General features: G+C 41.4%; 2 protein-coding genes across 13 annotated transcripts in view; one reads left to right on the forward strand and one right to left on the reverse strand.

Moving 5' to 3' along the window:
• The window catches only part of MAPKAPK5 (MAPK activated protein kinase 5), a 35,590-nt gene extending 18,692 nt beyond the window's left edge, over positions 1-16,898 (reverse strand). For 4 of the 6 annotated variants that reach the window (XM_078060968.1, XM_078060967.1, XM_036076620.2 and 1 more), the window contains exons 1-5: positions 16,630-16,898; positions 4,490-4,563; positions 3,705-3,780; positions 3,028-3,125; positions 1,205-1,313 (exon numbers count right to left, since the gene is read on the reverse strand). In XM_078060968.1, the coding sequence (XP_077917094.1) occupies positions 1,205-1,313; positions 3,028-3,125; positions 3,705-3,780; positions 4,490-4,563; positions 16,630-16,665 (393 nt within the window). In that variant the 5' untranslated portion in view covers positions 16,666-16,898. Of the gene's footprint in view, positions 1-1,200; positions 1,314-3,027; positions 3,126-3,704; positions 3,781-4,489; positions 4,564-10,952; positions 11,046-16,629 lie in introns of all 6 variants that reach the window. The other 2 variants (XM_036076623.2, XM_078060966.1) reach the window with 2 other exon arrangements.
• Positions 16,899-17,131: 233 nt separating this feature from the next.
• LOC118525750 (uncharacterized) overlaps positions 17,132-23,296 on the forward strand; it is a 44,519-nt gene continuing 38,354 nt past the window's right edge. For 4 of the 7 annotated variants that reach the window (XR_013443505.1, XR_004912291.2, XR_004912293.2 and 1 more), the window contains exon 1: positions 17,394-17,609. Coding sequence is in view for 1 of the 7 variants with exons in the window: in XM_036076627.2 (XP_035932520.2) it covers positions 17,132-17,609; positions 17,697-17,736; positions 19,245-19,302 (576 nt within the window). In the remaining 6 variants the exon portion in view is untranslated. Of the gene's footprint in view, positions 17,610-17,696; positions 17,737-18,871; positions 19,387-23,296 lie in introns of those variants that run through there. The other 3 variants (XM_036076627.2, XR_013443507.1, XR_013443506.1) reach the window with 3 other exon arrangements.

The following is a 23,296-nucleotide window of genomic DNA, read 5'->3' on the forward strand; positions in this document are numbered from 1 at the left end:
CTGGCTCCGGGGAGAACCGCACTGTCCGGGGGTTCAAGTCCAGGCTCTGCCTTCAAGGAAAATGGAAAAACTGCTAACTGCATTTTTCCACCTGATGTTCCAATTTACTCATCCCATTTGCTGAAATGAAATGTCGCCTGTTTAGGTGGGTTGGAAGGGTTTTTGTTTTATATGAGATTCTCAGAGCACATCCTAATATTTGAAATCTTTGAAAAATACAAGATGTAATTTTTAAAATTAAATAGAACAAATTCTACCTGTTCTTCAACTCTCAGTATGGAATTGTCTTGGCATTCCAAATATCAGTCCCCCCCTCCCAGAAAGGAGGCATCCAAAAATGCTTAAGGCTCCCACACACTGTTAGCGCTTGAAGCTGAGGCCGCTGGCTGGCCGCGGCGCTCACAAGCTCAGCTAGTGCGCTACCAGAGGGCCAAGTCTTCCGCTAATGCCACAAGGGGCTCTGGCCCAGTGAGCAGAGACTTTGATAGGAATTCTTGCTTTAAGTGAGGGAAGAATGCTTGAGGCTCATGGAAAATTTGGAAGAATTTTGTATTTAGAACCAACTGAGGTCTGATTTCCTGCTTTTTGCCTTGCTTGCTTGGCCTGAAGATAAGCCTTGTGGAGTTAGCTTGTCACCTCCTCAAGAGGTTATTTCGTTAGATTCCTAGTATTGTTTGTGACATGAATCATTTTTCTAGCAATAAAATGTGATGTCAAAATAGAGAGACTATAATCAGGAATAACCCAGAATTACAAAGACCTTAGAATTCTATTAAAATCTGATGAGGTGACTCAGAAGCAAAAAGTATCTTGTATACAATTGTCCCAGAAGATATTTTTATCCCATACAATCTTTCAGGTGTTATCAACAGCAATTTATCTCAAAGTCCAACACTGCTTGGAATGCTACATACTCAAAGATATCTACAGTCTACAGAGGAATTAAAAGATTACCTTTCTTCCAGAGTTTATTTAAATCTTATAATAGGCAAGCAATTGACAACCACTTAAAAATACAGTCCCCCCCCAAGTATAAAAGGGGTCACATTTCTCCTGTCAAAGCATCTTTTCTGATTACATAACAAAGCAGGCAATGAGAGATCAAATAGAGCTTTTCTTCAAGCTTTCTTTTATTCCCCCCAATGAAATTGTGCTTGTTAACCAACATTGTTGGCAGTTTGATTGGTACCCGGGGTTAACTTGCCTGCTTTGTTACTTGGCTGGCTTGCTTCTCTGTAAAGTGCCGGTGCTGGCTGATTCTGTGAAATAGCTCTCCCCCTTCCATCATCTCCATTACAATTAAGAGTCGAGCCCTGTTTGAAAGCATTTGATTTTGTTAAGTTAAAAAAAAAAAAAAACTGAAACATCAAATAGCTAACCTAAAGATACCTCATCTACAAAGTGTGTAACTACTTCCTAAGTCTAGCCCTACCATGCCCCTTGGAGTTGGACCCCTTGTCACTATCAACTGGACACTATAGATAAGGAATACCCCTCACCTAAAATTTTCTAAGACGCTAAAATGAGAGTAAAATAATTAAGTTTTGAAGACAATGATCCTTTTGAAGATACTGGACTTAACTTGTTATTACTAGATGTTAAAGGGGGGGGGGTGTTCTTTTTTTTTTTTTTGAAGATTTTATTTATTTATTTGACAGAGAGACAGCGAGAGTGGGAACACAAGCAGGGGTTGTGGGAGAGGGAGAAGCAGGCTTCCCGCTGAGCAGGGAGCCCAGTGTGGGGCTCGATCCCAGGACCCTGGGATCATGACCCGAGCTGAAGGCAGACGCTTAACGACTGAGCCACCCAGGTGCCCCAGGGGTGATCTTTTAAGTGACATGTTTTTGTATCATATTTAGGGCAGCTAGATAGAAAGTGCATTGAAAACAGAATATGACTTTGTATAGGATATGAATTTCAAGTCACTTGGCTGGTGTGGGCTACCTTGGTTATTCACTCTCATTCCTTGTCTGTCTATGTCTGTATCTATGTCTGCGTGTCTCTCTCCACTCCTTCTCCCCACTATACTAGTTTTCCATGTGACCCACAGCATACCCAGCAAGACAGCTGGACAGGGTTACACAGCTACTAAAGAAAAGCAAAAATTCTCATGTTGTTAAAAAAAAAAAATCGGAATTCTGGTTACCATTCTTTGATATAAATGCTTCCAGCTTCTATCCAAATGCTTTCACCAACAGAGCACAGTTGTTAAGAAATAGTTACGATTGCCCATTTGTTTTTACAAATCCATCTTCTTTCTCCACCTGGAAGAACCCTACCAAGTCCTAGCCCCCACATAACCACTCTGTGAGACACCTCACCTCCCCAGCCTACAGTTAGCAGCTCTCTTCTCCTTTGTAAGTTCAAAATATCTTATGGATGCCTCTCCTTGGTGCCTATCACATTGCTATGAAGATAGGTTGACATCCCAGTCCCCAGAAGAAATCATACCTTATTTAACTTTGAATCCCCTGGAAGACACTTAGAATGCCACCCAGCGGACTTGCCAAACATTTGGCAGCTAAAAGAATAATGTTGATTTATTCCTTTAAAAGGAATGTCAGACTAAGCAATAAGAGCTTTTTGCCATATCAACTCTAAGCCGGTGCCTAGTAATATCTGGTCCCCTTTCACTAATTTGAAAGAGAATCTATTTTAATTCCACATTACATACTTTTTTTTTTTTTTTTAAGAGAAAGTAATCACAATAATCAGGGGGTCCCAAAGAGTGGGTGGGGCATAGATGAAACAAGACTGACAATGAGTTGGCCAACCCAACTGTTGAAGTTGGGTGATGACTACCTGGGGATTCATTACATAATTCTGTCTGCTTTTACAAATGTTTGAAATTTTCCAAAATAATAAGAAGAGAAGAGAGAAAGAGGGAGGGAAACAGGCAGGCAGGCAGGCAGGCAGGCAGGGAGGGAAGGAGGAATGGAGAGAAAGGGGGAGGGGGAAAGAGAGCACAAAAGAGAGGAAGACATGTAGAGAGGTGGACATGTGGTGATGACCCCCATGTAGTCTTACCTGGGGCTGGACTCATGAGGAAACTGTACACTGTTAGCAAACACTTCAATAATTTGAACTATATTTGGGTGTGTGGCACACATCATGTGCAGACGTACCTTAAAGAGAACAGAGGAAACGTATCACCTCACCAACAGATTTACTTTCTACTGCCCCACCCATTAGCAAATGAAAAATCTGGCAAATAACTCATTTTGTTTCAGAAATTATTCATGTATCTCTAAGCAAAAGAATACGTCCTCCACTGCACATGTTACTAGTATGTCATCACCACACCCAGATGATTTAAAACAAATGGGTATTTTTTAGAACTAGAAACACATCCTCACAGCCCTCCTGCAGCACACTTACAAGACACTAGTCACCATTCTCCACTCTTCAAGGAACTTGTCCAATAAGTAAAAGCTGAGGTAAACCTGAATACTTCAGGGTATAAGAACCACATTAATTGAAAAAGAACAAGAGGTGGTTTCAAGGAAGTAAGACTGACAGCCTTTGGTACTGATAGATATGGGACCACTTTGTAATGATGACAGGAATAGGGAAAAGGGGTAAATATGGATATAAAATTCTTTGTGCATCTCTGTATTCCCTCCAGGAAGCTGCCTTACTTGTAAAAAGAATAATTTGTAGGCACTTCCAATATTTAGGCAAATCAAGGCAATAAAGGGTCATACCTCATTTCTAGCTTTTGGACGATCAAAAAGAATTTTCAGTGCAAACCGTTCTTGAGTAGATTTCTTTACACAGACTCTAGATTTGGAGGAAAAAAAATCAATCAGAAATCATCTACGTTACACTGAAAACTAATTTAATAGGTTTGTTCTTTTAGAACTATACTTCTAATCAAGAATATATCCGGGTGCATCCAAACAAACTTGCCCCTAGGGCTAGCAGGTGGAGAGGCAGAAAAGCCATCTCACTCTCCCGGCACAGGCCTCAGCTCCTGAGCCATGTGGGAGCAACCTGAAGAAGGCCAAGGAAGGAAAGGCCAAGGATGGCCTCTGCTGGCAGCTCTCACAGTGGCTCCACAGTCTCAATATCCTTTTCTTTCTTTTTTTTTTTTTTTTTTTTTGAGAGAGACAGAGAATGAGGGGGTGGGGGCAGAGGGGGAAGGAGAGAATCTTAAGCAGGCTCCACACCTAGCGCGAGCCCAACATAGGGCTCGATCTCACAACCCTGAGATCATAACCTGAGCCGAAATCAAGAGTCAAACACAACCAACCTAGTCACCCAGGTGCCCCAGTCTCGATATCTTAAATGATTCTATGTTACAGATCAGGTGACTCAGTCACTTAAATATATTTCTAAATGGATGAGGAAAAGCCTTACATAAATATGTCCACTTGTTAAATTAAGGCTATTTCACAAATCTGGCACACCTGATGCTTCTAATGTACAATGTATGTCAAATGGCCCTTTGCGGAGCAATTCTGCCATAGTTTTGCATGTCGTCTCTTACCTAACTGGACCACTAATTCCAGCTCCCAGCTTCTGAGTCCAATTGATATTGTATTCCTCTAAAATGGAGGTTTCCTATTAAAACAGAAAAGGGAGGGGGCAGACAATGATTCTCCAATTAAAAAGCCGAATAATAGAGCAAGGTGGGACAACAGAAAACCTTATCACTCACTATCTCATCTTCTAAAAGAAACTGATAAGCAGGGCTTTGCATTCTTTTGGCTTTATAATTAGGTACTTCTTCTAAATGACTACGTTAGGCACTGTTTTCCAGCAAAAAAGAAAGCAAACACTTTTGGATAAGAAGAAGTTCTTCAGCTCATCCACAAGGTCCATTTTACTCAGTGTTTTTCAGGGGGTGGGGGGTAGTGTGAGAGGAACATATTCTTTCCAAAATGCTTCACTACTGAATATTCAATTGCTAAAATGAAATGGTCAGTATATTTTCTGAGGTTCCAGAAAGACTGCTCTGATACATGCTTCTATGATATAGAAGGCCTATACCCTTGAAGAAGTTGATCAAATTGTTGAAATAACTGAATAAATTGAGACTTAAAAGTTCAAATAAGGTAGTATATAGAATATAGAATATAATAGTAAATTTATCTAATTTTCAACAGCATCATTTTGAGTACAAAGATATCGTCACATTCATTGTGTAACTATATTTTTTATAGTTTTCAATTGTTTTATTTACAGTTTTAATAGCTTCCAATAGTTCCCGATACAGCCTCTATGATTTAGTGAAAGTTTTTATGGAATTCCTGTCTAATCACTATATGCTGAGCTTCTGTTGCCATAGGCTTTCAGGCATGAAAACCACGTATTTAAGTTATGGCAGGCTAAAATTCACTTTTCAGGGTTCCACAGGAAGAAAAGGAAACCAAATGGAGACCCTGAGAAATTAGGCCGGAACTCATGAGATTTTCAAAGTGTTTTGTTGCAATGAGGATCGAATAGAATCACGACTCCCAGTACATGGGAACAGGATATCTGTCCACACTCATTGAGCAGTTGGTATGTGCCAGACACCAGGCTAAGTTCAGAGACAGAAAAACAGAGCTTCTGCCCAATTAATATGCAAGCATACAAAATAAGCTTACAACAGTCATCATCTCCACTTTCCTGCTGCCCAGTTCTTGATAAAGGTTCTCAGCATATAATAAATGCTCACTAACTGTGGAATGAGAGACTAGAAAGTAGACTAAAGCTGGATGATAGAGGGATATTGACTTGGGAAAGATCAGTTAGATCATTACACAAACTTCCTTCAGAAAAACTGTACACTGGGGTTAAGGAGCTTGAGGGCACGCAGTGAGTTACACGGACTAATGAGACTAGAATCTATGGCTTTGGCCTCTTCCCTAGCACCATTCCAGCTATCAAAGTTAACTGCCTTACACAGAAGATTAGGGACAGATCTTGCCCAATCAGGGAGGTCCCAGGCTCTGTCCCCAGTCACCACCTCCTAAACAGAATTCAAACCTACCCATTTAACTTGCCTACCTCCTTTATGTTTCCACTGCATGGCCTTTAGAAGTGTTTGAGAAGACAGGGAGGAATACAGGATTGGGAAAGAGGGAGTTGGGAGCATAGTCTAAGCTTCATGGTGGAGTAAAATCATTTGCTAAACCCCTCCTTCTCCTCAACTCTAATGAAAACATACACTCATAGGAGATTCATGGAAAAGAGAGATTTGTTCCATGGAATTATCTGTCATGAACAAATCAAAGAAGTGTTCATTTGCCCAGTTCCTGAGATGTGAAAATAACGTTAGACAAAATTCTTCATTGTGCTGGTGCTTATTCAGATGGTACTCTACCTAATACACAGCCAAGACCGTTCCACTTGTAGAGGCTCTGATGAGGCTCTGACAGGAGTTCTACCACGTGCCGTTACAGAAGATGAGAGAGGCACTACCAGGCCTCTCTACAGCCCGGATTTCTGAACCCTGTTTTCCTTACACCTCTTGTCCTCTTTCCCAGCTTTCATTCTTACACCTTTGTTGATGGTGCCATAAACACTAACTGGTCTAAGGCTTCAAGAAGCCTGGCTGGGGAGGAGAAGTAACAGTCTCAGATCTGTCAACTCTTCCATGTGTGGATGGCCTATTTTCTCACATATTTTAATGACAAGGAGAATATAGGAAGGGATGGGTCAATTAAAACACTTCACTGAAGGAAATTACGGACTAATTCAAAGGCATCAATGAGAAACACATTGACTGAATTCTGCTAAAGAAATATATATACTGCCTTAAATTAATAAGGATATAGATACATGGAATGAAGTAATTCTTTGGAATCCTTCTAGACCAAGGGTTAGGAAATCACAACCCACAGGCAAATCTATCCATTGTCTGTTTTTGTAAATAATAAACAAAATATATTTGTGAGAGATATAAAAATAATGATATAGTAAAAAAGTTAACATTTACTGGATTAAAAAAAAGATCCAACCATAGCTGTCTATGAGAGATATACTTTGGATTCAGAGAAGCAAACAAGTTAAAAATAAAAGGATTTCAATGATTATGCTGGGTAGACTGGGTATCCACATGCAAGCAAAAGAACAAAGTTGGACCCTTAACCCCATACACAAAAACTCAAAATGGATCAAAGACCTTAATGTAAGACCTAAAACAATAAAATTCTTAGAAAAAAACATAGGACACAAGTTTTGTAACACTGTATTTGGCAATGATTTCTTGGTAAGACACTAAAGGAACAGGCAACAAAAGAAAAACTAGACAAGATGAACATGAAAATTTAAAAATTTTGTGCATCATAAAACATTATTAACAGAGTAAAAAAGGCAACCCACATAATGGAAGAAAATATCTGCAGATCAAGTATCTGATAAGGGATTAACACCCAGAATATACAACAATTCCTGAAACTCAAAAACAACCTGATTCAAAAAACGGGCTAAGAACTTGAAAAGACATTTTCCCAAAGATATACAAATGGCCAATAAACACATGAAAAGATGTTCAGCATCACTAATCATGAAGAAATACAAATCAAAACTCCAATGTGATACAACCTCACACCCATTAGGATAGCTACTATCAAAAAACAAACAAATAGGGGTGCCTCAGTGGCTCAGCTGGCTAAGTGTCAAACTCTTGATCTCAGCTCAGGTCTTAATCTCAGGGTTGTGAGTTCAAGCTCCACGCTAGATGTGGAGACTACTTAAAAAACAAACAAACAAACAAACAGAAAATAACAAGTGTTGGTGAGGATATGGAGAAATTGGAACGCTTGTGCACTACTGGTGGGAATGTACAATGGTACATTTCCAATGCCATGAAAAACAGTATGGCAGTTCCTCAAAGAAATTAAAAATAGAATTACCATATGATCCAGCAATTCCACTTCTGGGTATATACCCAAAAGAACTGAAAACAGGGTCTTCAAGAGATATTTGTATATCCATGTTCATAACAACTATTCATAACATGGAAGGGACCTAAGTGTCCATATACATATGATGGAATATCATTCAGCTTTAAATAGTAAGGAAATTCAGAAATATGCCACAATATGGATGAACCATGAGAATATTATGCTAAGTGAAATAAGCCAGTCACAAGAAGACAAACACTGAATGATTCCATTTTTCTGCGGTGCTTAGAGTAGTCAGTATTACAGAGACAGAAAGGAGAATGGTGATTGGTAGAGGCTGGGGGGAAGGACGCAGAGGAGTTACTGTTTAATGGGTACAGAGTTTCAGTTTTACAAGATCAAAAAAATTACATGGATGGATGGTGGTGATGGTTGCACAACATTATAAATATATTTAATACCAGTGAAGCGTACATTTAAAAATGGTTAAGATGGTAAATTTTATGATATGAGTAATTTTATTACAATTTTTTAAATGGAGAAAAAAGTAAAAGGATGGAAAAAGATATACCATGAGTAACTATAAGAGAGCTGAAGTAACTATACAGACAACAGACAAAATAGACTTTAAAACAAAAGATATTAATAGAGAGGCACTTTTTATAAGGATGAAAAGGTCAATTCAACAGGAAAATACGAGGATTATAAACATATATGGAGGCACCTAACAACAGAATCCAAAAATACATGAAGCAAAAATTGACAGAATATAGGAGGAAAATAGATAATTCAAAAATAATAGTTGGAGATTCCACTACCGCTACTCTCAGTAATAGAAAAGCTAAACAAAATCAGCTGGATGTAGAAGATAACACTGTCAACCAACTTGACCTGACATCTATTAGAACACTGCATCCAACAACAGGAGAATATACATTCTTCCCAAGTACACATGGAGTATTCTTCAGGATAAATCATATGCTGGATCATAGTCTCCATACATTTTTAAAAACTGAAATTATATAAAGTTCTTCAACCATAACTGAAATTAAGCTACAAATCAATTAAGCTAGAAATCAACAAAAATTTTAAAATTACGTAATACTTCTAAATAATTAATGGGTCAAAGAAGAAACAGGGAAATCAGAAAATATTTTGATCCGAATGAAAATAAAAACACGGGGCGCCTGGGTGGCTCCCAGTCACTAAGCGTCTGCCTTTGACTCAGGTCATGATCCCAGGGTCCTGGGATCGAGCCCTGCATCGGGCTCCTTGCTCCGGGGGAGGCCTGCTTCTCCCTCTCCCGCTGCCCCTGCTTGTGTTCCCTCTCTCGCTGTCTGTCAAAAAATAAATAAAATCTTCAAAAATAAATAAATAAATAAATAAATAAATAAATAAATAAAATAAAATAAAAACACAATACAGTAGTCCCCCTCTTGTCTGTGGGGGGTACATTCCAAGATTCCCAGGGAATGCCTGAAATCAGAGCTGGTACCAAATCCTATATATATTATGTTTTTCCTACACATACATACCTATGATAAAGTTTAATAATTTAAAATCTATAACAACATTATAAATTATAATTTATAAATTAGGCACAGTAAGAAGCTAACAATAATAAAATAGAACAATTATAACAATATACTGTAATAAAAGTCATGTGAATGTAATCTCTCTCTCACACACAAGTATCTTTTTGTACCACACTCACCCTTCCTCTTCTTGTGATGGTGTGAGATAACAAAGTGCCTATGTGATGAGATGAAGTGAGGTGAATGACATAGGCTTTGTGACAAGGCATGACCTTCTGATGATTCAGAAGGAGGATCGTCTGCTTCTAGACCATGGCTGACCATGGGTAACTAAAACCACAGAAAGCAAAACCATGGCTATGAGGGGACTATATGCTAAAATTTATGATGTACAGTTAAAGTGGTGTTTAGATGTAAATTTATACCTATAAATCCCTACATAAGAAAGATCACAAATCAATAACCTAAGCTTCTACCTTGAAAAACTAGCAAAAAAAGAAATACTCAAAGCAAGCATAAATAATAAAAACTAGGGCAGAAATCAATAAAATAGAAGACTGAAAATTCAAAACCAAAGTTGATTCTTCAAGAGAACAAAATTAACAAACCTTCAGCTAGACTGAAGAGAGAAAAAACACAAATTATTACTATTAGAAATGAAAGAGGAGACATCACAATTGACCTTACAGGAAGCTAAGCATTATAAAGGATCACCATAAAAAACTTTACGCCAAGAAATTAGACCACTAGATGAAATGGACAAATTCTAGAAAGACATAAATTACCAAAACTCACTCATGAAGAAATAGAAAATCTGAATAAATCTATAAAAGAAACTGAATTAATAACAAAAAAATCTTCCCACAAAGCAAAGCCGTGGCCTACAGTTTTGGTGGTAAATTCTACCAAATCATTTAAAGTGCAGTTTCTCATCTCAGCATCACTGACATTTTGAAGCAGATAGTTCTTTGTTGTGAGATTGTCCTGTGCATTGTTAAGATGTTCAGGAGCATTCCTGGCCTCTACCTGCTAGATGCCAGAAGCATCCCCTACCTGCACTGAATAACTATGTCTCCAGACATTGCCAAATGTCTTGTGAGAGACAAAAACTGCCCCCTATTGAGAACTATTGATTTAATGAAATAATACCAAACCTCCACACAAATTCTTCCAGAAAGTAAAGGAGGGTATACTTCCCAACTCATTTTGAGGCACATATTACCCTCATACCAAAGCTAGACAAAGGTATCACAAAACTATAGACCTGTATCTCTCATGAATACAGATGCAAAAATCCTCAGCAAAATTATTAGCAAACTGAATACAGAAACATGTAAGAATAATTTTACATCAGACTAAGTGGGGTTTATACCAAGAATGCAAGATTGGTTTAATACCTGAAAATCAATTGTTACTATATATCACATTAAGAATAAAGAACAAAAACTATATGATCAACTCAATAGGTGAAGAAAAAGCATTTAACAAAAATTCAATGCCTATTCCTGATAAAAACTCTCAGCAAACAAGGAACAGAAGGAAACTCCTCAATTGGACAAAGGACATCTACAAAACCACTTACTTAGTGATAAGTCTTTAATGCTTTCCCCCTGAGATCAGGAACAAGGCAAGATGTCCACTTTTGCCACTTTCTTTCAACATTGTACCTGAGGTTCTACCCATGGAATAAGGCAAGAAAACAAAATTAATAGCATACATCCTGTAAAGGAAGAAGTAAAACGGTATTTATTTGCTGAAGACATGATTTTTATATGTAGAAAATCCTAAAGAACCTACAACAAAAAAATCTAGAACTTAGCAAATGTGGTAGGATGTAAAACACATTATCAAAATACAGAAATGAACTGTTATTTCTATACACTAGTGACAAATAATCCAAAGAATGAAATTAAACAATTCTTAATACCATCATAGAGAATAAAATATTAGGAATAAATTTATTAAAGAGTGCAAGCTCCATACACTGAAAACTACAAATACATTGCTAAGAGAAACAGGAGAAGCCCTAATGAAATGGAGAGCTATACCATGTTCTTGGATTAGAAGACAATATTGTTAAGATGGCAACTGTCCCCAAATTGACCTGTAGAATCAATGGAGCCCCTGTCAAAATCCCAGCACACTTTGTTGAAGAAATAGACAAGGTGATCCTAAAATTTATTTGGAAATACAAAGAACTTGAAGAGCCAACTTAATTTTGAAAAAGAGAAACCAAGTTTGTTCTCATACTACCCAATTTTGAATATGTACTATAAAACTTCAGTAATCAAATTAAGTATGATACTAGCATAAGGATAGTCATATCGATCAATAGAACAGAACAGAGAATCCAGAAATAAACTTTCACACTTATGATCAACTGATTCTCAAAAAAGGTAACCAAAGTAATTCAATAGGCAAAAGACAGTGTTTTGAACAAATTGTCCTGGAACAACTGGATATCCATATTAAAGACAAACAAACAAAACCGTAGACCTTTATGTAACACCACACACAAAAGTTAATTCCAAGTGGATATTAGACCTAAATAAAGAACTAAAAACTGTAAAACTTCTAGAAGAAAATACAGTTGAAAAATCTTGTAACCTGAGACTAGGCAAAGATTTCTTAGCTATGACACCATAAGCACAATCCATAAAAGAAAAAGAAAAAAAAGATAAACTGGACTTCATCAAAATTAAAACCATTAAAAGTGAAAAGATAAGCCACAGACTGGGAAAAATATTTGCAGATCATATGTCTGATAAATCACCTTTATTTAGGGAGAACTCTTACAACTCAATAATAAGACAAACAACTCAATTTAAAAGTGAGTAAAAGATTTTAATATAGTTAAATACCAGGGGAAAAAATACATGAATGGCAAACATACAAAAAGATGCTCAAGAGCATTAGAATTAGTTTTTATTCGGAGTATATAAAGAACCCTTACAACTCAATAATAAGACAAATGACCCAATTTAAAAATGGGCAAATGATTTGAATAGACATTTCACCAAGAAAGATACACAAATGGCAGATAAGCACATGAAAAGTTGACCAACAATATTAGTCATTAGGGAAATGCACATTAAAACCACAATCAGGGGGCATCTGGGTGGCTCTGTCATTAAGTGTCTGCCTTCGGCTCAGGTCATGATCCCAGGGTCCTGGGATCGAGCCCCGCATCGGGCTTCCTGCTCAGCGGAAGCCTGCTTCCCCCTCTCCCGCTCCCCCTGCTTGTGTTCCCTCTCTCGCTGTATCTATCTCTGTCAAATGAATAAATAAAATCTTTAAAAAAAAAAAACAACACACAATCAGACCACTACACAACCACTAGGATGGCTAAAAGGGAAAGACGAACAATACCAAATATTTGTCAGGAAGGAAACAAAAACAAAGACAAAAACAAAAACAAAAAACAACAGACCCCTCAAACACTACTGGTGGGAATGAATAAGGTAAAGCTACTTTGGAAAAGTTCTGCAGTTTCTTAAAAAGTTAAACATAAACTTACCATACCACCCAGTAATTCCATACCTAGGTATTTAACCAGAAGAAATTAAAACAAATGTTTACACAAAAACTTGTATGGGCAAGTTTTATATATCATTTTGTTCATATTAGCTAAAACTGGAAACAATCTAAATGTCCATCAACTGGGGATGAATAAATAATAAAAAGATTACTCAACAATAAAAAAGAAATAAACTCCTAATATATGCACTAACATGGGTGAACCTCAAAAGTACTATAAGTAAAAGAAGCCAAATATGTAAGACTATGTATTATACAATTTCATTAATTTGGAATTTCTAGAGACAAACCTAGTGGCAGAAAGTAGATCAGTGACTGTCTGGAGTGGGGAGTGGGAGTAGAGGCTGACTACAAATAAGCAAAAGGAACTTTCTAGGGGGGATGGAAATATTCTTTAAAAAAAAAAAAAGAAAAGATTTTATCCATTTATTTGAGAGAGAGAATGCTAGCAGGAGTTGGGGGGGAGGGGCAGAGAGGGAGAGAATCCCAAGCAGGCTCCACACCCAGCACAGAGACCAATGCGGGGCTTGATCTCACAAGGGAGATCATAACCTGAGCCAAAACCGAGTCAGACACCCAACCCACTGAACCACACAGGTGCCCCGGGATGGAAACATTCTAAAACTGGATTGGGATGATAGTTGCACAACTCTGTAAACTTACTAAAAATTCTTGAACTACACACTTACATTGACTGAATTTTATGGTATGTAAATTATACTGCAATTTTTTTTTAAAGATTTTTATTTATTTGTCAGAGACAGAGAAAGAGAGCACAAGCAGGGGGAGCAGCAGAGGGAGAGGGAGAAGCAGGCTCCTCACTGAGCAAGGAGCCCGATGTGGGACTCGATCCCAGGACCCTGGGATCATGACCTGAGCCGAAGACAGACGCTTAACGACTGAGCCACCCAGGCGTCCCTATACTGCAATTTAAAAAATATTTTTAAAACTAAGGAAATGAATTTTCATTAAGTTCATCAAATATTAAAAACTCTGCCATATACGGGGTGCCTGGGTGGCTGTCATTAAGCGTCTGCCTTCGGCTCAGGTCTTGATCCCAGGGTCCTGGGATTGAGCCCCGCGTCGGACTCTGAGCTCAGCAGGAAGCCTTTTTCTCCCTCTCCCACTCCCCCTGCTTGTGTTCCCTCTCCCGCTGTCTCTGTCAAATAAATAAAATCTTAAAAAAAAAAAAAAAGAACTCTGCCATATTCAATAGAAGGCAAATATGTAAGCAATCCCTAATCCCAAAATGTTCTTTCTTCAGGTTTATATAAGTGCCTTAGGAGTAGTGAGTCATGGGGCTATGGGAGAAGAGACAGAAATGAGAAGACAGAGCCTAAGGTTGTTGCCTTGGCCTTACTTAATTATTTTGAAGAGTAATAGGATGAGATGTTAAAGTCTAATCAGACTGCTCTTAGGTAGTCAGGAAGCAGAAATTTAAATGGTCTGATTAGAGCCCAGGAAAACAGCTTTTCCAGCTGAACTCCACTGGTCTCAGACTTCACTGAGGGACATCCTCCAGAAAGCAAAACAATGAATACAACACAATGCCGCAGAGCAGAAGTTTTATTTGATGTCATGCTGGCTTGCTTCCAAGGGAGTATATCCTAGTCAGTACTAGTTGTCAGATTAGATATTTTCAACTCCACTTATTTTTATTGGTTGGACACACTCAAACTAGTAGGCAGACTCACCAATGACCTGTCAAGTACATGAAGAAAAGCTAAAAAAATTTAAGAAAGTCAGATTGGGCCATAGTGACCAAGTGAAGAAATTATGACTTTCTTAAATGACTCTTTAGTTGCTATGAGCTAACATTCATCGAGTTCCTACTAAATGTTAGGTATTATTGTAAGCACATTTAGATATATTTGTTCATTAAATCCTCAAAAAACCGTATGAGCTGTGGAGTGTTTTTATCTCCTTTCTATGAGTGGGGACTGAGAAGTGAAGTGACTTACTCAAGGACACAGCTAATGAATGGCAAGGCTGAGATTTTAACCCATGAGTTTACCTAGAGAAACTATGGTAGCCACTATGTAACATTGCCTCCCCATTTATATATTTACCCACTAGAACTATGTCCCTCTTCTGTTCAAAACTCCCTAGCGTTCCTCTGCTACTCAAGGTCAAAGCCAAAGTTCCTACAATGGTCTACAAGTCCCTATGTGCTCTAGCCTGCCATCACCTCCCTAAAACATCACTGACCCACTGCATTCACTTTGCTGTTCCTGGATCCCACAAGACTTGTACCTATCTCAGAGCCTTTGTATCTGCTGTTCCTACTGCCTGTAACACTCTTCTCTGCGACAGTGGAGGTTTGCTCCCTTGTTCGTTTCAGACCTCTACACAAATGTCACCTCTTCAGAGAGGCCTTCCCTGACTACTCTTCCTAAAATAGTACTCCCCACCCTTTTTATACTTAATTATAAGCACCTGACAATGTTTATTACCTAACTCCACCATCTAGAATATAAGCTCCAGGAGAGCAGGGACATCTAGGAGTTTGGCTTTGCACCACCAGTGCCTAAGACAGCACCTGGCAAAAAACAGACAATACTTGGATTTAAAAATCTGCCACATATGCTTTGATTCACAACCCAGTTATATAACTTTAGGTAACAATTCATGACCCCGTACCAATAAAATTCAAACCAAAAGAAAAAATGCAGTCTTTCAGAACCTTTATTTCTATTATTTAAAATCTGATCTTCCTTAATGTGTATGTATATTTCCATGCCTCCTTTAAAAGGTGAAGTTTCTTTGGGAAGTCTGATGACTTCTATAAACTTTGCTACACAAAAAATTATTGTTAAGTGTAACTTCTTAACTGTGTCTTGAAGGGGAAAATAAGCCCAAGTTGCCAATGGATGCCTGTCCCTCAAGGGAAAATGAAATTCTTAAATGCATTGATTTTAATACTGCAAAATAAGTAAATAACACATATCGAACTTCGGGCTCAATTTACACAAGACTCTAATTTCCTAGCTACAGCTAGATGACTTTCTATTAGTACCTCAAAGTTTGCCTGTTTAAAAAAAAAAAGAGTAAAAAACAGATTTTTAAAAAAACTTTTCACTTTATTTGGGTCATTTTAGAACACACATATTTGCTTTGTTGTTATTGTTGTTAACAGAGCAGTAAGTCACAGAACACCATGAGCTCTTCCTCAATAAATTAAATGCTCCCTAGGAGGAGAGGAAAGAGGAAAAGGTGAGGGAACATAGGCAAAAGTAAGAACAATATGTGCCAAAAGACAGATTTTGTAAGAAGGCGAGCCACCCCTTCTGAAACTGCAGGTTTCGAGGAGGCTGGTTTCAAACAAATCGAGAGCGATGGGTAAAGTCCAACTCTCCAAATACTGTTGCAGATCATCCGGAAACAAATACTGGCGGCACTTGGGGAGTGATCGAAAGTGTAGTAGTAGGGCCCCCTCCGTCCCACTCATATCAAGTATCTCCACGCCACTCACCTTGCGTTTTAGATGAGCACAAATCACATCCCTACTTTAATCAGGGAAGTTAGAGGGAGTCGGACATCCCTCCCTATACATACACAAACCATTCACTCAAGGGCTGTAAAACGCAGTCCACGGAATCTGGGAAGACCGAAACCCGGAGTCGCTGGAACCTCTCACTCCAAGTTCTCTCCGCTTTCTGAGGCTGAGCCGAGAGGAATGCCACAGGGACAAAGCGGGGAGCAAGGGGGCATCTCCCCCTTACCTTGATGGCTTTCTCCATGTCGCTCTCCTCGGACATGCTCCTTGGGGCCTCTACGGCCGGGAGCGGCGGAGGCTGCACAGGTGCCCGGTCCCACCGTAGCCGGGGGAGCAAGGGGCTCGGCGCTCGGGCCCCTGGGCCTCGGGGAGACCGGCAGCAGCCGTCCCCAGGGACCGGCGGGGATGAGGGCCCCGGCGCCGGCTCCGCTTCGGTGGGCGGCTCTAGGCTGGCGGCGGCGGCCCCCGGGGACAAGCCTTTGTGCTGGGCCCCGTGCGGCCGCCTCCCGGCTTCATCCCCGGCCGGGGAGGCAGGCTCCCGGGGCAGGGCGAGGCGGGGAGGGTCCCCGTCCGGGACGCTATGCAGAGGCCTCGCGGGGCCGCCGATTAGGCCTGGGCTCGCCAGGTCCTAATGAGGAACCTGCGCCTCCGTCTCCGCCGCCGGCACCGCTGAGAAGCCGAGCCCGAGCCGGCCGCCGCCGCCGCCGCCGCCGCCGCCGCTGCTCCCGATGCCGCTTCAGCGCCACACATCGCCGGGACACCCGCGCCGGGCAGCCCCGCCGGCCGGCCGCCCGCCCGCCGGCGCTGTGTCCCGCCTGAGCTCCGGGCCGCCCGTCTTGCCGCCCGACTCCTTGCCCCCACGGCTCCACGTGCCCCTCGCCGCCGTCCGCTGGGGTTTCCGAGCGCCCCCAAACCACGCAGTTGATTCGCAGGCATCTGCCAGGGTCTCCTCACGCTGCGCCACACTCGGGACAGGCCCCGGGGCCCTCCGCAGCGCTGGCGCCGCGCTGATGACGCAATGCGTCCGGCCCCCACGGGGCGGACCCACAGGAGAACCCCACCTGACAGGAGTGACGTTCGCGCCCCTTTTTCCCTCTCAGACGCGGAGAAGGAGGTTCGTTCCGCCAGAAACAGCGTGCGTGCAGGAGCCGGGGGTTTCAACTCGTGATGAAGAAGAGGAAACGGAGGTCCCGGGCGGGTCCAGCGGTAAGAGAACAGTTGTGTATAATAATAGAAGTCGTAGTTATATATTCGGAGGGTTAATTTTACCTGAGGCTCTTTTTCCCCAGTCAGGTTCTTTATTCTTTACAAAGCAGGCATTTGGCGCTGCGAGGTAAGTATGTTCTTACCCCGCGTTTACAGGTTAGGTAATTAAGGCTCTGAGAGCCCAACTCTCTTGGGCACAGCTGAGAAGTGGTCAAGTCAGAATTGGAACCCACGTTTGTGCTCCTTCCACTACACCAACTACCTGCCCAAGGACCTTGTACGAGCTGTTGGCAGATCACCTCTTCATTCGTTCAGTTATGTACTGAGCATCACCGTGTACCAGGCCTACTCAACACATGGGAAACAATAGGAGCAAGAGTCCGTACCTACTCAGTGGATCTTAATTTCAGGAAAGCTAAGCAGCAAATAAACGGGGAAACAAGAGTTTGTAGGTGCCAAGAAGAAAGTTTACAGGATGCTGAGATAAGAGAATAACTGGATGTGGGGACTTTCCTAGTAGATGGTCAGGGAATGGGGTAACACTGAAGCTGAGACCTCTGAGGAATGAGAAGGAGCTGACTGTTGCAAATCTGAGGAGGAGATTTCTGGGCGGATGGAACAGCAGGTGCAAACATCTTAAGATGGAAATAAACTAAATATGTTCAAGGAGCAGCAGAATGTTCATTGTAGTTGGAGCAGAGCAAGTAGAAGGAGAAAATGACAAAGAATGAGGTTGGAGAGGTGGACAGAGGCTGTATCATACACACTAGGGTCATGGTAATGACTTTAGATTTTATTCTATGTAACTGGAAGGTTTTAAACCAAAGAGTGATGCGAACAAAGTTATGTTTTGAAAGATCATTCTGCTAGATAAAGAAATATGGGCAAGCAGAAGTGGAGACATGGAGAGTTATTAAGAGGCTATTGGAATAATCCAGATGAGAGATTATTTTGATGCTTGAACTCAGGTAGTGGCAGCAAAGATGGAGTAGATGGATTTATGGTATGTTTTGGGAGTAGAGTTGACAGTATTTCCTGAAGGATTTGATATGGAACGTGAGAATAAGAAATGAGGGGCGCCTGGGTGGCTCAGTCGTTAAGTGTCTGCCTTTGGCTCAGGTCATGATCCCAGGGTCCTGGGATCGAGCCCCACATCGGGCTTCCTGCAAGGGAGGAAGCCTGCTTCTCCCTCTCCCACTCCCCCTGCTTGTGTTCCTGCTCTCACTCTCTCTCTGTTAAATAAATAAAATCTTAAAAAACAGAAGAAAGAAAGAAATCAAGAGTAACTTCTCTGAGTCTGGCTTCAGCAACTGGAGGGACAATGGTGCCGTTCAGTGATTGACGGACTTGATGCAGGTGAAGATGAGGAATCCATGTTTTTTTCTGTCGAGGATGATTTGAGGATTTTGTGTGATTTACCAGAGGATAAGTCAAGTAATTGGATATATGTTGTGGTGCGGATGTAGTTGTCCTCTTTGTCGGCCATACGCCCACTGTACATTCCTCAGCCCCCTTAAAGTAGGTGTGGCCATGTGCCTGTGCTCTCCCCAGTGGAAAGTGAACAGAAGAGATGTGCACAGTTTCCAGGCTCGGCCCAGAAAATTTGTCAACAGGTGCTCTTACTTACTCTGCCAGCTGGACGATGATGAGAAGGTTCTTGAGAAGGCAAGGCTCCAAGATGGAAGATTCCTGAGTAGAGGAGAACCGCTGCTCCATTGACTTATATATCCACCTAGGACTGTTACATGAGAAAAAAATAAACTTTTATTGTTTTGAACTTTTATGTATTTGACTCTTTTTGTAATAGCAGCTTTGCCTGTGCTAACACAGATAAGAGCAGTGATCCAGCATTGAACTTTGCGAGAAAATTTCTGAATGAATTGACATTATCCATAACAGTAAGGAAATAAAAGGTGCCTTGGATTTATTCATTCATTGGTTCCATGATAATTTATCAGGTGCCTCTCAGTGCCGGGCACTGTGTTTACGTAATAGAAATGCAGAGATGAAGAACTCATACACTGAGTCTGGCAGCTCAACTTCCTGGCTGTTATCTGCATGCGCTTTCCCTCTACCTGGAAACAATTTCCCCTCCCAACACACACACACACAGACACACACACAGCCTAATTTCTACATGTTCTTCAACCACATTCTAAATACCGTTTTAGGGGCACCGGAGTGGCTCAGTTGGTTGAGCAGCCGACTCTTGGTTTTGGCTCAGGTCATGATCTCAGGGTCATGGGATGGAGCCCCATATTAGGCTTTGGGCTCAGCGCAGAGTCTGCTTGAGATTCTCCCTCCCTCCAGCTCACGCGCTCTCTCTCTCTCTCTCTTAAATAAATAAAATCTTTAAAAAAAAAAAAAATTATCAGAAAGACATGCCTAATTCTTATCCCTAATCTAAGTCAGATATTCTTGTTGTCTCATAACTTACTTTCTTGTATTTACCACAGTTTTTATTTATGTATTTATTTGTTTGTTATTCTTTAGTGTTCTCTCCCCAACTAGACTGTAAATAATCTCAAGGGAAAGAATCTTACATATTACCGGCCACATCCTCAACACTTAACCCACTGCAGGTGTTTAATAAATATTTGCTGAAGGAATCAGTGAATGGAGAAGGCAGAGCCCAGAGGAAGGAGAAGTTTCCTCCATTTTTTGCTGGGGAGGTGGCTGTGGTAGGCAGCCTCTAAGGTAGCCATCCATGATGCCCACCTCTAGGTATTCATGATCTTGTGTAATCCCTTCACCCTGCTTGTGGGCTGATCTAGGGACTTGCTTCTGATAACGAAATGTCATGTTCTCAAATTACATTACAGAAAGACTTTGTCTTTCATCTTGGGTGCCCTCTCTTACTCTTCCTCATTTGCTCTGAAGGAAGCCAGCTCAAATGTGAGGTTCTTTGTTAGTTTCCTGGGGGCTGCCATAATAAATTACCATAAACTGGGTGACTTAAAACAACAGAAGTTTTATTTTCTCACAGTTCTGAAAGCCAAAAGTCTGAAATCCATGTGTTAGCAGGGCTGTGCTCCCTCTGAAGGCTCTAGAGGAGAATCCTTCCTTACCTCTTCAAGCTTCTGGTGGCTCCCAGCAGTCCTCAGCATTCCTTGGGCAAAAGGGGTGCATTACTCCAGTCTCTGCCTCTGTCTTCACATGGCCTTCTTCTCTGTCCTTTCCTCTTATGGAGACACTATCATTGTACCCTAATCCAGTATGATTTTATCTTAATTACATCTGCAAAGACGCTGTTTCTAAATAAGTTCACATTCTGAGGTTACATGTGGACATGAATTTGGAGGGCAGGATACTAATCAAGCCACTATGGTTGCCTAGTAGAGGGGCCCACATGTCAAGGAACTAATGTCTCTTGCCAACTGCCAGTGAGAACCTGAGACCTGCCAAAGGCCACATAAATGACTTTAGAATGGATCCTCCCCCGGTTGAGCCTTGAGATGATTGCAGCCTTCTGTCCCAGGAAGAGGCACCCAGCCAAACTGTGCCCAAATTCCTGACGCACAGAAACTGAGATAACAAATGTTGTTTTTAGGACACTGAATTTGGGGGTAATTTGTCACGCAGCATAGATAAACTAATATGGATTTTGGTGCCTGGAAGTGGGATGCTGCCATAACAACTAGCTAAAATGTGGGAGTGGCTTAGAACCAGGCAGTGGGCAGAGGCTGGAAAGATTTTGAGGAGTGCATTAGAGAAAGCCTACATCATCTTGAACAAACTTAGTAGGAATCTGTACTTCTCAGTACCAAAATCTGTCTTCGTCAGCTTGGGCTGCTATAACAAAATACCATACACTGGGCATCTTAAAAATAGACATTTATTCCTCACAGTTCTGGAGTCTGGGAAGTCCAAGATCAAGGTGTGGGCAGATTTGATTCCTGGCAAGGCCTTCTTCCTGGCTTGCAGACGACCACCCTCTTGATGTGTCCTTCACATGGTGGAGGGAAAGCCACCTTGAGTGTCTTCTTTTTCTTATAAGGACACTAATCCCATCATCCTCGTGACCTCATCTAAACCTGATGACAACCCAAAGGCCCCACCTCCAAATAGCATCACAGTGGGGGTTGGAGCGTCAACATATGAATTTGGTGGGGAACATAACATGGCCCAAAGGTAAAGTAGAAGATGTGACTGTATAATAGTTTGTGAAGACCTCAGACAATCAAAGGTGGTACCTCAGAAGCCTATTCAGTCATGGAAAAGATCTTTACAGAGACTGAGATGCATCTCGAAGATCCTCTCAAACATAAGGCCTCTAGAATGCTTGAGGTCATTGTTCTGCAGCAGTCACAGCAGAAACTGAAGGTAGAGGGGGACTTGTTCAGGGAGATTTGTGGATGTGGCTTTAGTCTAATGGTGTGAATGCCCAGTAAGGTTCCCAGGAAGCCCACAGAGTTCTTGAAAGAGTCATATTTGGACTCTCAGAAGGAGAAAGAGACAGCACAGGCTGAAAAGAGGCCTTTAGACCTCCAAGATTCTGGCAGGAAGCCAACTGAGCTGCTCAGCTGCACATATGTGCTACTTTTTATGAAGTAGTATGACTCAGAGTGGAGCCAAGAGCCACGTATAATCATTCTCAGTCTCTGAGAACTGGAGGAGTTGCCAACATTTGCTGAGCTGGCTTTCAGACTTACTATGGGCCAGTGACTCCTTTGTGCCTCTCACTTCCCCCTCCTTGAATAAGAATGTCCATCACTGTTGTCCTAGGCTGGTCCCACCACAGTATGTTGGGGGGACAAATAATTTGTCTCCTTATTTTCATAAGTCTACAGATTGGAAAGATCGTATTTTGAGGAGATGTACTTAAGGAACTATACTTAAGGGATTAATTTACACCTAGACTTGATTTAGTTTTGAGATTCTGGACTTCCCGCTGATGCTATAGCGGGATGAGGCTTTTGAGGCCCTTCAAAGGGAGAGGGTGCATTTTGCATATGCGAAAGACATGAATCACTGGCTGCCAGAGGACAGGTTGTAAAGGGTAGCTTCTATGATGGTGCCTGGTGATACCTCTATGTAGTCCCCCTCCCCACCCCCCCCCCTCTTAAAGGTGGCCTGGAACCAGTGATTTGCTTTTAATAAACGGAATATAGCAAAGTGATGGAATATCCCTTCTAGGATTAGGTTTCAAAGACACTGTGATGTCTGTCTTGGGCTCCCTCTCACTCTTTTGCTCATTTGCTCTGAAGGAAGTCAGCTGCCATGTTGTGTGCTGCCTTATAGAGGAGTCCACATGGCCAAGAACTGTTGTCTCCAGCCAACAGCCCACAAGGCCCTGAGCCCTGCCAAGAGCCATGTGAGTGAGCTGGGAAGAAGATCCTCCATCAGTTGAGCCATGGGATGACAGGAGCCCCAGCCAACACCTTGATTGTTGTGAGGTTATGAGTCCGAGCTGGGTGTAGAGATTACTAAAGAAAAAAAACTGTGGGTTTTAAGCTGCCACATTTGTAGTCATCTGTTCTATAGCAATAGATAACTGATACAGGTGGTTAAAAAGAAGAAGAGGCATGCAGGTGAGAGGTCGTGGTGACCTGGACTGGGATGATTGCAGCAGACCTCAGGGAGAAGGGAACAGATCTGAGATGTATTTTGCATGTGGAGTCAGCAGGAGTGATTGGATATGGGGGATACAGGGGAAGGCAGCGGCAAGGGTCATGCCCAAGTTAGCC

The sequence above is a fragment of the Halichoerus grypus genome, chromosome 13 (genome assembly GCF_964656455.1).
Source record: "Halichoerus grypus chromosome 13, mHalGry1.hap1.1, whole genome shotgun sequence".
Lineage (NCBI taxonomy): Eukaryota > Metazoa > Chordata > Mammalia > Carnivora > Phocidae > Halichoerus > Halichoerus grypus.